Source organism: Sus scrofa, chromosome 14 (genome assembly GCF_054392235.1).
Source record: "Sus scrofa isolate SSC_HxYL_T2T_F1_AM1 chromosome 14, Sscrofa_HxYL_maternal_Yorkshire_Landrace_v2.0, whole genome shotgun sequence".
Taxonomy (NCBI): domain Eukaryota; kingdom Metazoa; phylum Chordata; class Mammalia; order Artiodactyla; family Suidae; genus Sus; species Sus scrofa.
The window spans coordinates 158014906-158028952 of NC_139396.1; the positions used below are offsets into that span (position 1 = coordinate 158014906).

The window sequence follows — 14047 nt, forward strand, 5'->3', positions numbered from 1 at the left end:
TGGGGGAGGGGGAGACGGGGCCCCAGAGACACTCGGGCGGGGCTGGGGTGGGGTGGATGGGAACTGGGTGGTGTGAAGATTTCAAAGGAAGTGCCCTTTATTGCAGAGGGAGCTCATTAAATAAACAGTCCCTTGATGGGTTCTGGGGTTCACCTTTCCATTACGAGTGGGCAACCCAGAACAGTTTTGGGTTTTTTTTTTTTTTTTTTGCTTTTTTGGGCTACAGCTGTGGCCCAGGCTAGGGGTTGAATCCGAGCTGTAGCCACCGGCCTACACCATAGTCACAGCAACGCGGGATCCGACCTGCATCTGCGACCTACACCACAGCTCATGGCAATGCCGGATCTTTAACCTACTGAGCGAGGCCAGGGACTTAACCCACATCCTCGTGGATCCTAGTCAGATTCACTTCCACTGAGCCACGACGGGAACTCCCTGGAACAGTCTCTTTTTAATTTCACGTACCAGTAGGGTTTTCTGGTGAGCAGACACGCTGGTGGCTGGCCCCTGTCACCTCAGAGGAGGTGGGGACGGGAACACTGCCTGATGGACTCAGTGATTCTGAAGAACAAGATCCCTGGGCACCAACACCATTGCGTGTTTTCAGGGTGACCTTCGCCCTTGAAGCGTTAGCCTTTGTGGACAGACCTGTTTCCAAGGGCACCCTCACAGCAGCAATGTCACTGTGCCATCAAATCCTAGGGCTGGACATCTGCCTGCAGGACTTCAAAAGGGCAGGTAGCAAAGATGCAAGGCGAGGGAGCCGTATGGGATGTTAGGAGCCATCAGACCCACGCCCCACCTCCGTGTGGTTGGAGAATTCCCAGCTCAGGACGGCTTGTCTGAGGTCAGAGCCAGTGACTTCCCTGAACCGTCATCCCCACCCGGGGCCTCCGCCACCAGCTGCCGCGTGTGGGGTGGGGGTGTGCCAGCTTCTCCGAACAATCCCTCTAAGTTAATTACAAGTAGGAAGGGGACGAGGAGCATTTTAAGGCGACAGTAAAACACAGTAATGCCTTCAGAAATGCCGTGGGCTCCACGTGCGTCACTAACGGAGTTTCCTGCGAGCAGAATGCCAACATCTATTGGCTTCATTAAAAGGAAATAAAACTCAGCCCTCGGAACCTTTGAGTCCAAAGCTCAGGCTCTGACTCTGTCTGATCTCAGCTCTGAGTAATGAGAGAAGCGACGGAACTGGCAAAGTGGATGCCGGCACGGCGGCAGAAATGGCAAAAGTGTCAAACGGCCGCCTCTGCCTGGGCCGGGGTGGCTGGCACCTTCTGCTGGGGGCCGGTCAAGATCAAGATGTTCACGCGGAGTCCCGGGAACAACCCACCCAGCTCCTCACCCGGCGGGTAGATGGTCCTGGGATCTGGCAGAGGGACCTGGTGTGAGGCTGAGTGACAGGAGTGGGGACTGGTTCCCAAAACCTTCCTCCAATGGCACAACCAGAACACTGAACGTGGAACATGAGTGTGGGGGGTCCAATGCCTTTTCAGCCCAGAAATGAACAATTTATCGCAGATGACTTAGCGTGAGAATGTGCCTTTCCCACGACGGCTGGGTGGCAGTAAAAGCAGATGGATGGAACCAACTTGTGTGACAAGGATGGCGGTTCCCACAGCGGGGAGGCTGGGACCTCGTCCTGCCCACTGCTTGCCCTGCAGCAGTGTTGAACCTGCCAAGCACAGGGGTGACCTTGGGCCCGGAGGACTCACCCGGCAGTTTTCACAGCACAGCCCATGTGCACAGACAGCATCTGGCTTCAGGGTACAGGTGGTGGCGTTGCAGCAGAGGTTCACACACTCCTGGGGACGGGAACGGGTTTGACAGGTCACAGGGAGCATCTGCTCACCTGAAGCAGAGGTTGCACCTTAAGTGACTGGAAGGAAAGAGCGAGCCAGAGAACCAGCCTGACCGAGCACTGTCTGCATGGGTGAGAAAGCGAAGCTTCCGGTAAGTGTTTTTGAATAGCCTGGGAGAGGCAGCACTTGCATATCTTTCAGGAGGGGCGGAGGGACCCAGACAGGAGGGGACCAGGAGGTCATTCACGTCAGGGCAGCTGGGGCACCTGCGTGCGTGTGCAGGGTGCCGGTGCGAGTGGGGGGGGGTCCCCGATTATCGCTGGCTGCTGGCTTATTGCAGCGAATTGTATCAGCATCACCAGCATACTCTGAACTTAAAAATATACACAGATGCATACAGACTTTGCTCTTCCAAGACTGATGCAGAGTTTAGTCTAGGGCACACAGGCAGGAAATGAAATCAAATTGATGAGGTCTGAGCCACAGCCCCTGCAATCTAAGCAAAGGCCATAGATGGGCTCTCGGCACAGGTGGGCTGTCTCACTGGACAGGACACTCCTCAGGTCAGAAATAGACTTCAGAATGAGCGAGAGGCTGGAAGGAGGTCTGTGCCTATTGCCTGGCAAGGGATTTAAACAGAACAGTGAAACAGTGGCTGGATGGTCCTGAGATAAAAGGGAGAGAGGGAGAGAGCTCTCAGTTATGCCGTGTGTCACAGGTACCCAATGTCTTCTAACAAAAAGGAAACAAGAGGTTGTCACCTTTTGCTTGGCTCTCAACGAAAGGCCGGACACATCTATCGAGGGAACGTATGCTGTCTTTGTGTTTGCAACATTGCAACAACTTGGAGTTTACACATTTTGGAAGAAACTGAATTATCATTAGAAGAGTTCAAGAGTCTTCAGTATTAATAAATTTATCAATGTCCTTTTATGTAATATATGATGCATGCTGAAGAATTTACATACTCTTGGCAGCAGAGACGCCCATCATATGCTATTTCAATAGGATATAGTTTACGCCCACAAACCATCTTCCATGAATAAATTCATCATGAGTATCATAAATGCAATTAATAATAATTTTGTTGATAATCCACATTTATGGCTAATCCAGACATCCGAACTGTACCCTGGGCAAAACTTGATGAATTATGCTCTCATTTAGAGTTTACTAATTACTGAATTAATTAACTCTTTTTATCTTTTTTTAGGCTACATCTGCAGCACATGGAGGCTCCCAGAACTAGGGGTCCAATCGGAGCTACAGCTGCTGGCCTACACCACAGGCATGCCAATGCCAGATCCGAGCTACACCTGCAACCGACACCACAGTGCATGGCCATGCCGGATCCTTAACCCACCAAGCGAGGCCAGGGATCAAACTTGTGTCCTTGTGGATGCGAGTCAGAATCGTTTCCACTGAGCCACGATGGGAACTCCTAGTGTTTACTATTGGCTCCTATTATACATACCGCCAAAGTTATTACATTTTAAATTTGTTCAAGGACTTTATAAACATCCGGAGTGTATACTATCTACAATAAGATAAAACTGCCAACCAGAAGCCATAGCTGCAACTTTCATGACAGTAAAGGTTTGTAACTCATAATCATCGAGGAAGTTGTTTTGTTTTTTAAATGAGGTCCATCAATTGCACTCCTGATCAGTGCATATCACACATACAGCAATGTCATTCTGTACATTATGGTCCAAACAGCTCTCCTAAGGACGCATTAACCAAACTGCAGATTCTCTTGCTTTCCTAAGTTAAATGACCATCCTAAAACTGGGTCCCAAGAGCCTTTAAGAACGACCTCCCACCCCCCCACCAAATTACAGAAGAATCTAAGCAGCAGTTCAAATGGAAATGCAGCCAAGTAGAATGGTTTTGACTTCAAAGGGGATGGATAATGTGAGACAGATAACTAAGTTTAAAAGATATTTGCAAGCTACTGGCATCCTATTGACTTTAAACAAGGAGATAAGGCTGCTTTCTCAACCCTATTAGCCCGGAAGAATGAGTGAGTTGTCAGGATATCCTTATGGTTATTGTAAATCCAAGGCCCTGGACGAAAGGCTTCAGCACGCACTTGCCTTTCAACTACCCAGAATCTATTTCTTCTGCAGCGCTCTGTTTCTCAGAAGAAACAAATTCTTCATCTGCTGATGCATTTATTATTTCAGTACTCAATAGAGGAGTTCAACAGAGTCAGTGAACACTAAGTCTCCAAAGAAGAAAGAGTAATGAAGCCATGGGAGAACTCTCAGCGAATGCCCTAATTGTCATGCTTGGGTTGTAGGTAACAGACACGGATTCTTAACCACAAAGAACTGGAGTTAACACTCTCATGCATCTTCTTGAAGACAGAGGCCGTTATTTCTAGGAGCAAGGGAGCAGAGGCTGGGTGCAGTCGTGAGCTGGGGAAGTTGTTCTGACCCCATTCACTCACTTGATGTGGTGACACAGATCTTTCATGGACCAGGGCTCGAGGGAGCCCATGTGGAACACAAGCATGCTGGACATTTCCAGGGCCCGAGCTGTGGCTGAGTAGGGAGGTAAAGAACCTAGGCTCACAGGTCTGACCAAACGTTTTTGGAAACTGGAAATGGGCTTTCATACCACCAGCCACAGTTTGAGCTTAAACCTTGAAAAGCAAAAATAAAAAAATAAAATAAAGACAGAACACTAAACATGGAAGCAAAAGTCTTGCCCTGACTTGGGAAGATTTCTTGGACGAAAGAACCTTGGATGGGGAGGATAAGAGTTCTCTTCAAATATCAAGAACTGCTGCTATTAAATAAGGACCCCATGTACAGAAATACACAGTTGGGAATTACAGGCACCGAGAGAGAATACGGCTCTACAGAAGCCAGGAGTCTGATTTCATCAAAGCTGGCCTGCAACGCCACAGGCTGCCTGGAGAGACAGTGGACACCCCGTGAAAGCTGAACGACTCCTTGCTGGAGGTAAAAGAGAAGGTCAGGGCATCAAGCTGGCAACTTTCAGGCACCCAAGCATTTGCTTGCATGATGGGGGTGATGCTGGTGGTGGGGTTGGTGGTGGAGCTGGTGGGGACAAGGATGGGGTGGTGACGGCAGTGGAAATAGCAGCAGTGGAAGTGCTCTCAGGGGTGATGGGGAGGGTGGCAGTGATGCTGGTGGCCTCGCTGGTATACAGAATAAACGCTGCTAATAGAGTCATTCCAAACCCGAGAGTTCACAGCTCCACGAAGAGCTGTCAAATTTATTTGATTAATAAACAATTATAAGGAATCCAAATCAAAGATAAACCATTGCAAGTCAACATGGCCTCTCCTGAGAAATCTGGGTAATTTAAACAAATTTTGCTTTTTGTAAAAAAGCAATTAGAAAAAGTCTCCCAGCAATTCCCGCTCTGCATAACCCATCCCGTGATGGTCTGAAGTTTCCCTCCACTGGTCTGAACGAGGGTTTCATCCTTAGGACTTGTTCCTGCACAGTAACTACTCTCTACGCGTTGTGAGCAAATTAAACCGCGCTGTGGACCGTGCCGGGTCCCGAGCTTGGCCATGGGTCCTGAGCTTGGCAAGGGCACGAAAATATTTGATCCAACTATCTCCTCAACTCCCGTCCCCCGGTACTTATATTCACTCCCAGCATTCTTGCAGAAATGGTCAGACTGTGACCAAGAGCCTTCCCGCTGAAGGAGGAAACCGGGCTGGGATGTGATGAAAATCCATAACCAGTTGTTCGGTTGATGAACACAGGAATGTGCAGGATGCCCCAGAGTCTCAGCGCAATTTCCCTGCCATCCTCGAATCCCCCTTTCAGAGCAGCCCCCCAAGACCTGCTCTTCCTCAGCCGGCATTAAGCCCACGTGTGAAGCTGGCTGAGCCCGCCTTGAGCGCGTCAGCCCCGGTGGGAGGGGATCCCACTCTAGACAGCCTCCTGTACAAATGACTTGCTGTCATTTAATCTAAACACAACCTCCTCCAAGCTCTGAGGGGGTCCTTGTTTTTACAGGCCGTCTCCCTGTGTCTTGTCTCTGTCTCTCCTTCCCAGGATTATTCAGAGATTAACAAATGGCTGTTAGAAGTTTTATGTTGATTAACTTTATCTCGGACCCTACAGAAACAAGAATATTTCCTGATGGGAGCTAGAAAGCGGGGTTCAATCAGCCCTTGGCTGGAGACAAATGTTCCCTGCTTTCGTTATTGCTTCGGAAAGCAGACAAGCAGGCAAGAAGCCCGAGAGCCTCAGGCTGTGCACACAGAGGAGGCCGCAGCAGCAAGGGCAGGATTGCAACTCTTGGTGAAAAGCGAATGCTGCTGCTTCGAATTCCCCTCTGGTCTCGCACCTTCCAGAGAGCCAAAGACATGGCGCGTAGTAGCCATGCGAAGTGAGCATTCCAAGGCTTTTCTTCTTTGTCAGCCTCAAAGCTAAATGCTTTTTCATTGTTCTTGTCCTCACCCTGCGACAGGGAAGATTCTTTATCTCCTTAGACCAGCGACACAACTTACTCTACGTGGCACTTCACATTCAGGAAGGCCACCCCGGCTTACGGGGCTTGTTCAAAGGGGCCCTGTAGGACTTGCCTGTCCTGGATTTCTAGTGCTTTCCTTCTGCTGTGATCCCCTCGGGTGCCGGCTTCTTTGCCCAGCCGCGAATGCGAGGCGGATGTTCGGGAAATGTCTCTCTTACCTCCGGCTCCCCACAGTCGCACTCCTCGCCCTCTTCCACGTATCCGTTCCCGCACTTCTGGCCCCCGAAGGACGGCTGCACCTCCGGCAGGTTGAAAAGACACACGCCCATGCCCTTCTCCAGGCTGGCCTCCAGGTCCTTCCGGCTGCAGCTGCTGAACACCACGGGGAACGGGTACCTGCGGAGGAGAGCCAGCCTGTCAGTCCCCAGGGCGCAGAATGGCCTCAGGCGTCCTCCTGGCACAGCTGGAGTGGAGCCCACGGGCACCCTTTGCCCAGGCGGCCACTGTTAGGCTCAGTGAGCAAAGGCCTGAAGCTATACCCAAGGTCCAATCCTGCACCCTTCCACCACCACTGACCTGAAAGCATTTATCCAAAAAGAAATGGCCTTTCGATGGCTTTTGAATCAACAAGTTCAGACAGAGTCCGTGTGAAATGATACAACAGAAAGTGAATTCTTAGGGTCTGCAGCTTGTGACGTGAACATAGTTACCAAGGTCATGCTGGAAAGGACAAAGGTTTTAAAACGGAACTTTGAAAAGTCTTTAAGCCATTTTGAGTTTATTTTTGTGTAGGGTGTGAGGCAGTATCCTAACTTCAGTGACCAGAATGGCCATCATCAGAAATTCTACAAATAACAAATTCTGGAGAGAGGGTAGAGAAAACGGAAACCTCCCACATAGTTGATGGGAATGGAAATTGGTACAACCGCAACGGAGGACAGAATGGAGGTTCCTTCAAAAACTAAAAAGAGAGCTACCCTAGGATCTAGGAATCCCACTCCTGGGCATCTACCTGGAAAAGAGGAAAATTCCAATTTGAAAAGATACATGCACCCCAATGTTCCTTGTAGCACTACTTATACTAGCCAAGACATGGAAGCAACTTAAATGTCCATCAACAGAAGACTGGATAAAGCAGATGTGGTATACATGCACGATGGAGTATTACTCAGTCGTAAAAAAGAACAAAATAATGCCATTTGCAGCAACATGGATGGACCTAGAAATTGTCATACTAAGTCAGACAGAGATAGACAAAAATCATATGATACCACTTATATGCAGAATCTAAAAAAAATGATACAAATGAACTTATTTACAGAACAAAAATAGACTCATAGACACAGAAAACAAATGCATGGTTGACAAAGATGAAAGGGGGTGGGGAAGGACACATCAGAAGTAGGATTAGCAGATACATACTACTGTGTATAAAACAGATAACAAGGGCCCACTGTGTGGCACAGGGAACTATAATCAACATCTTGTAAGAAATTATTAATGGAAAAGGATCTTATAATAACCTATAATGGGAAAGAATCTATATGCCTAATGGAATCACTTTGCTATACCCCCCAAAACTCACACAACATTGTAGATTAACTGTATTTCAATAAAGAATAAAAATAAATAAAGAGTATGAAGAAAAAAACAAAGAGCAAGCACAAATAAATAAAAAAAAGAATAAAAATAAAGGGGAGTTTCCGTTGTGGCTCAGTGGTGAATGAAACCGACCAGTATCCATGAGGATGTAGGTTCGATCCCTGACCCTGCTCTGTGGGTTAAGAGTCTGGCATTGCTGTGGCTGTGGTGTATAGGCTGGCAGCTGAAGCTCCGATTTGACCTCTAGCTTGGGACCTTCCAAAAAATAATGATAATAAAGGCAATCGCGATCGCAAAGGCGGGAAAAAGTACAAATGGCTGAGCTTATCAATCCCTGGGTTTTAAGGTCACAGTCCCCATGGGGTCAAGGGCAGCCCACACTGCTCCGCTGGGGCCTGTGAGAGGCAGATCGCTGTCCTCCAAGCACGGCTCCAAGAGAACGGAGGTAGCCAGAAGCGCAGGTCCTGCTCCTGCCTCGAGTCAGGGACACGGCAGAGCTGCTCGACTTCCCTGCGAAGTTCGGGCTCCTGCGTCCACGGAATAGAGGGGCTGTGGCGCCCCCCTGCACCGGGGGCAAGGGGCCGTGGGATCATTCTTGGTGACAGAATTGGCAGAGGTGAAGGGATGTGGGTTACTTCCGGTGGAAGATGGTGAAGTGACTGCCCCTTCCTTTTGTTTCGTCCTTGTCCCTGCTGCCGGCGGAGCTCAGAGTATTCCAACATCCTGGGCGGTGGAGGAGCCAGACATGGCACCAGGTCCTGACTCACTGGCCAGCCCTGAGCCCCCAGTGTCACATGGAAGGGAAACACGTCTCTGTTACAGTAAGCCACTGACAATGGGGCAGGGGGCAGTTTCTACAATAGCTGCTGCTCCAGACATATGCTCTCTCCCTCTTTCACAAATGCATCTTCCCCTGCCTCAAGCAGCAATTGTCACAAGGGAGAAGCAGACCAGAAACGCAGAAGGTTTTGTCACTTAGTGAGGGAGCAGGCCTGCTGACCAGCAAGCCCAGGCCCCCCTCCCCTGCAGACAATTACAGGATGGCCTTATAAGTGGGTCCCTATCAACTGGCCAATCCAACGCACGCTGCTATGTTTCCCTGAGGACGGCAGACGAGGCGCCGTTTAATGACCGAGTTTGGCACTATTTCAGAATCGTGATGCTGTCCAGGGCCCAACGGGTGAGACTGTACTATCTTCCCAAGTGCTTTCTGTCAGTTTCAGGTTATTAACACTGAAGCATAATTCTAACCTACAGATAAATGCATGCAAGTCTTGCTCTTAGATACCGAGGCAATAAACCAGGGCTTATCTGTAGTGCTGGGACGAAGTTTCTTTCAAATCCTTTGTAATTTCCCTTTTTTAATTTTTTTCTTTTTCTTCTTTTTTTTTTTTTTTTGCTGCACCCTCAGCATGCAGAAGTTCCCAGGCCAGGGACTGAACCTGAGCCGCTGCTGTAACAACAGCGGCTCCTTAACCCGCTGCACCACAGGGAAACTTTCCTTGGCATCAGGTCAATTACTCCGGGTATCAAAGTGAGGCTGAATAGTTTCAGATGATGCGACCCCAGAAAAATTGGAATTCTGTCCATTTAGAAGGGCTTTGTACGTCACGCAGCGAATTGAGGCCAGTGCTTTCCTTTGTGAAGGAGGAGGTGGAACCTTCTCCGTGTGAGCTGTTAGTAGGACACGTGCATCTTGGGGCCTGGCTGCGGGGGGGATGAAGCCTCATTCTCACTCAGTGCTGTGTAATCAGGAGTTGGGATGAACTCTCATCCATTCGTTCTGGGAGGGGACTGATTTCTAGAACATGTTAACAGTTAATTAGGAAAGACATCAGGATAAATTGCAAGCCTCGAGAAGGGTTTTCTAGCAAGATCCATGGTAGTTTCGAGAAGCCCAGGGACAGAATGGTACCTAGGGAGCAGAGGGTGGCTGCTGGCATCCTGGACTGAAGAGCATAGGCCAGCAAATCCTCTCCTGGTGTCGTTTAAAAAACAAGGACGTTATGGGGTGTTTTTTGGGGGCGGTTGACATTTTTAAAAAGGGATAGAAACAAGATGAATGATATCCATTTAAGTCCAGGTTGTAAGGCGGGTCTGGGAGAGGAGGGCAGAACAGATCATTATGGGCAAAAAATGACTCTTTCTGTGTCTGCGTGGGATGTGGTCGGACAGAGGGAGAGCTACCTGCGTCATAACACATTTCCAGCTCTCAGTTGCTTCCTGTTCTGTTGAAGCAAGAACCCCAAATGCTTTTAAAGTTCTCTCTCACTTGGAATCGTGGGTAACTAATATCCCCCCAATTCACAGGTTCCCAAGCCTGCTCTGAGGAACGGTGTCTGGACACCAATGCCCTGAAGAGCCTCTGAACAACAAAGCAGCAACGTTCTCCTCGGATGCCAAACACGTGGTGATGAGTTCACTGTGCCTGGTCCTTTCTCACAGTCCCTCACGGACAGCTCAGAGCCGGCCTCACACCACACAGCCTGATTTCACCAAGGCCGTGTCTGCCTCTTCTCCACCAGCACAATTAAAATCTCAGCAGCCGGCCCCGAGCCCATGTTGAGTGGGTCCTCTCTCCCTCCGGTCTGGACCAAAGTGACCCCAGAGAGGCCCCCTGGGAAGGCCAGCGACCCCTCCCCACACCTTCCTGCCTTCTCCGAGGCCTGGGCTGGTCACCACTTCTACCTCTGCGTGAGGATGGAGAAACGCCTCTGCCCAACGCCGAGAAGTCTCCTCATCAAGCAAATGGCAATGTGATCGAAGGGCCTTTTGCATCCGCGGCGTATCTATGCTGCCTCCAGCCTTTCATGATGTCTCATCACGGAGCACCGGTGACTACTTCCGGTGGGATATTCCTGAGCCCTATTTGGGCATCTAGACAGAGTCAGGTTTTAGCGGGAGAAAAGCTGAATAACCTGTCCCTTACTGTTCAATTAGTTTGCCGATAATGCATTCAGCATCTACTATGTGCCAGGCATTGTTCTAGGCTTTCGGGATGTGGGAAGGGATAAAACATACAAACATCCCGGCCATCATGGAGCTTGCAGATAAGGGAGCAGATCGGGCACGTTAGAAAGGGGTGGAAGTTAACGGCCAGGCATGACTGGCCTAGAAGACTCTTCAGCAAAAGCGGCACGCTCTTCTTTCAGTAACACACCCTGAGGGGCCACCCCTTCCCCAGAGAAGACTCCCCCCAGGCCTTCGAGGTCATGCCCACGGCGAAAGACAAACCTGGAGCCTTGCTGGATGAGGGAAGGGAGTTTGCTCTGCATGGACCAAACGGCGATAATGCCCGGAGGTCTTTTTATAAGAATTTCAAACCCTTATTCCCCTCTCCTTGTTTTTGGCAAACTAGTTTTGACTGACAAGCAAGGATCTGCACACGGATGTATCTCCCTCCTGCTGGGATCCTCTCGGTCAAGTGCTTGTGGGAAGAAATAAGAGCATCCCTAAAAACTACATCTAACCCAATGGTCTCCCTCAATAAACAGAATTCAGGGATCTAAAATGATTTGCAGGAGTTCGCACTGTGGCACAGTGAGTTCAGGATCTGAATGCAGAAGCTTGAGTCACTATAGATGTGTGGGTTCGATCCCCAGCCCGATGCAGTGTGTTAAAAGATCCAGCATTGCTGCAGCTCGGAATTCAATCCCTGGACCAGGAACCTCCATATATCATGGATGCAGCCAAAAAATATTACTGCGTATCTCAAGACATAAGAGATTTGATAATACCAAGTATTAGACTCCTCTAGTTACAACAGAGTCCTAATTCGTACATATTCAAACACCTCTTATACTCAAAGAGCCACTGGCTGCACAGTGCCTCGTGCACAAGAGACGCCACTGACAGTCAGCTTAAGGAGTCAGAGACTAGTTCACTGGTTGCATGAACAATGTACCAGGGGACCATGAACGAGACATGGGGTCCGCCCCAGCCCAGTGTCCGGAGTCCGGTCAGGATCTAGCAGCGCAGACTATTCAGATTGCTATTTTGCCATTTGGCCACACAAGAGAGTGACTCCAGGAAGATGCTTGGCACTGCCAGTCTCATCGCCCTGCTTCCCAGGTACCAACGCTGCTTCTGAACCGTGGATGGCAGCAGAATTAAACCTTTCATGCGGTAGGATCACTACTCCTTCATTTAGTCCTTCAACCACTGACTCGGCAGAGAAGTAACGATGTTTAAAGCTCTGAGGAGGATCCCAGATGATTCAAACACGGCCCCAGCCCTTCCCCCGTCCCCTTGCTGAATGTTTGCCCACTGCCCCCGCACTGCTTCTCCATTCGTGTAAATAAAATACCAGAAACACCTTCACATATATAAACACATCATGTGTATTTATCCACATATAGAAATTATATAAAATAATGTATATAATTATACTGAATTGATATATACTGCATTTTTGGAATAACTACTGAGAATCTGCTTTGAGCTACATGACCCATCGTTATTTTCTTCTTGTAATTTCTTATTTAAATAATTTTTGTTTCTTTTTTGACCACAGCATATGTGGCATATGGAGTTCTTCCTGCCAGGGATCAGATCTGAGCCTTTGTTGCAGCTATAGCAATGCCAGGTCCTTTAACTCACCCCATGGAATCTGCACACTGGCGCCACAGAGAGACGCCGCCGATCCCGTTGCACCTCGGGGGGGAGTTCTTATTTAAAACTTTTAAAACAACCTGGTGAGATGGGTATTATTATTCCCATTTTGCAAATGAGGAGAAACTGAAGAGGTGACAGTTAGGGGATGGCAGAGGCTAGATTTGAAAATAATAAATTCAGTTATTTGAAAAACTCGTTCTCCTCCCTGTTGCTATCAGTTCAGCACTGGACCGCCTGCAGTAAACGGCGGAAACCAGGACAGTGGTCAATACACTTGATGTGCTGATTCACATACGATTTACATGCAAAGGAAGAATCCTTCCACCACCCAGATCAGAGCTCCTCAGCGCGGGGTCCCGGCTTCAGCATCACCAGGCAACCTACCAGAGACACAAATGCACAGGCTCCACCCGGACCCGCTGCCTCAGAAAAACTCAAGGGTGGAGCCCAGCAACTACACGCTTAACGAGCTCTCCCGGTGATTTTATCTTCCACCGAGGTTAAACTCGCCTGACACAGAAATGCACCACTTACAGATATATAATCCAGTGGCTTTTAGGTCATTTCCTATGCCATGCAACCACCACCTCTAATTCCAGAACATCCTCCTGAGCCCGCAAACAAACCCCAGCCTGTGAAGCAGTCACTCCTCACCCCCTGCCCCCCACCCCCACACCCAGTCTCTGTCAACCACTCCTCTGCTTTCCGGCTCTGAATTTGTCTAGTCTGGACATTTCATGTACATGGAATCATCCAACATGTGACCCTGCACGCCTGGCTTCTTTCACTCGCCTGTTTTTAAGGTTCATCCCTGCTGTAGCATGACTAGCACTTCATTTTTTTCCATGATTGAATGATATTCCATTGTGAGAAAGACTACACCAAAACGTATCTGTTCATCAGCTGACCATCACAGGTGATCCACCAAAATTAATATTTGGGAACTGGCCTAGGCTTAAAATGCAAACATTGTCAATATAACATATGGGCAAATCCATATCTTTGTGCAAATAAGAAATACAAACTAGGTGCTTTATAGGTCACTTTTTTTTTTTTGTCTTTTTAGGGCTGCACCTGAGGCATATGGAAGTTCCCAGGCTAGGGGTCCAATAAGAGCTATAGCTGCCAGGCTGCCCCACAGCCACAGCAACTCGGGATCCGAGCCACGTCTCCGACCTACACCACAGCTCGTGGCAACGCCGGATCCTTATCCCACTGAGTGAGGCCAGGGATCGAACTCGTGTCCTCATGGATGCTAGTCGGGTTTGTTAACTGCTGAGCCATGGCAGGAACTCCTAGGTCCCCTTTCTGGTACTGAGAAATACTTCTGTTTTCCACTGTGGTTCATTTTCTAAGAAAGGCTCAACGTACAGCATTTTGAAAGCTGGTATGATGTTAGGCATGTGGTGGAACTTCCATGAGTGTCTGTCTCTTAAAGCCAAATTCAAATCACAGAGTTTCGCTTGTCTTTAAGTATTATAGCCAGTTAACAGATTAATCACTGTCTTCTACTAATTAACGGGCCACAAAACGTTCTGCCCATGAACAGAGAGATGTTTCTG

General features: G+C 48.9%; 1 protein-coding gene across 7 annotated transcripts in view; it reads right to left on the reverse strand.

Moving 5' to 3' along the window:
- The window catches only part of ADAM12 (ADAM metallopeptidase domain 12), a 380482-nt gene that overhangs the window by 65871 nt on the left and 300564 nt on the right, over window positions 1–14047 (reverse strand). For all 7 annotated transcript variants that reach the window (XR_014827150.1, XM_084995853.1, XM_021072593.2 and 4 more), the window contains 2 exons: window positions 6488–6665; window positions 1719–1808 (listed from right to left, as the gene is read on the reverse strand). Coding sequence is in view for 6 of the 7 variants with exons in the window: in XM_084995853.1 (XP_084851979.1) it covers window positions 1719–1808; window positions 6488–6665 (268 nt within the window). In the remaining variant the exon portion in view is untranslated. The remainder of the gene's footprint in view (window positions 1–1718; window positions 1809–6487; window positions 6666–14047) is intronic.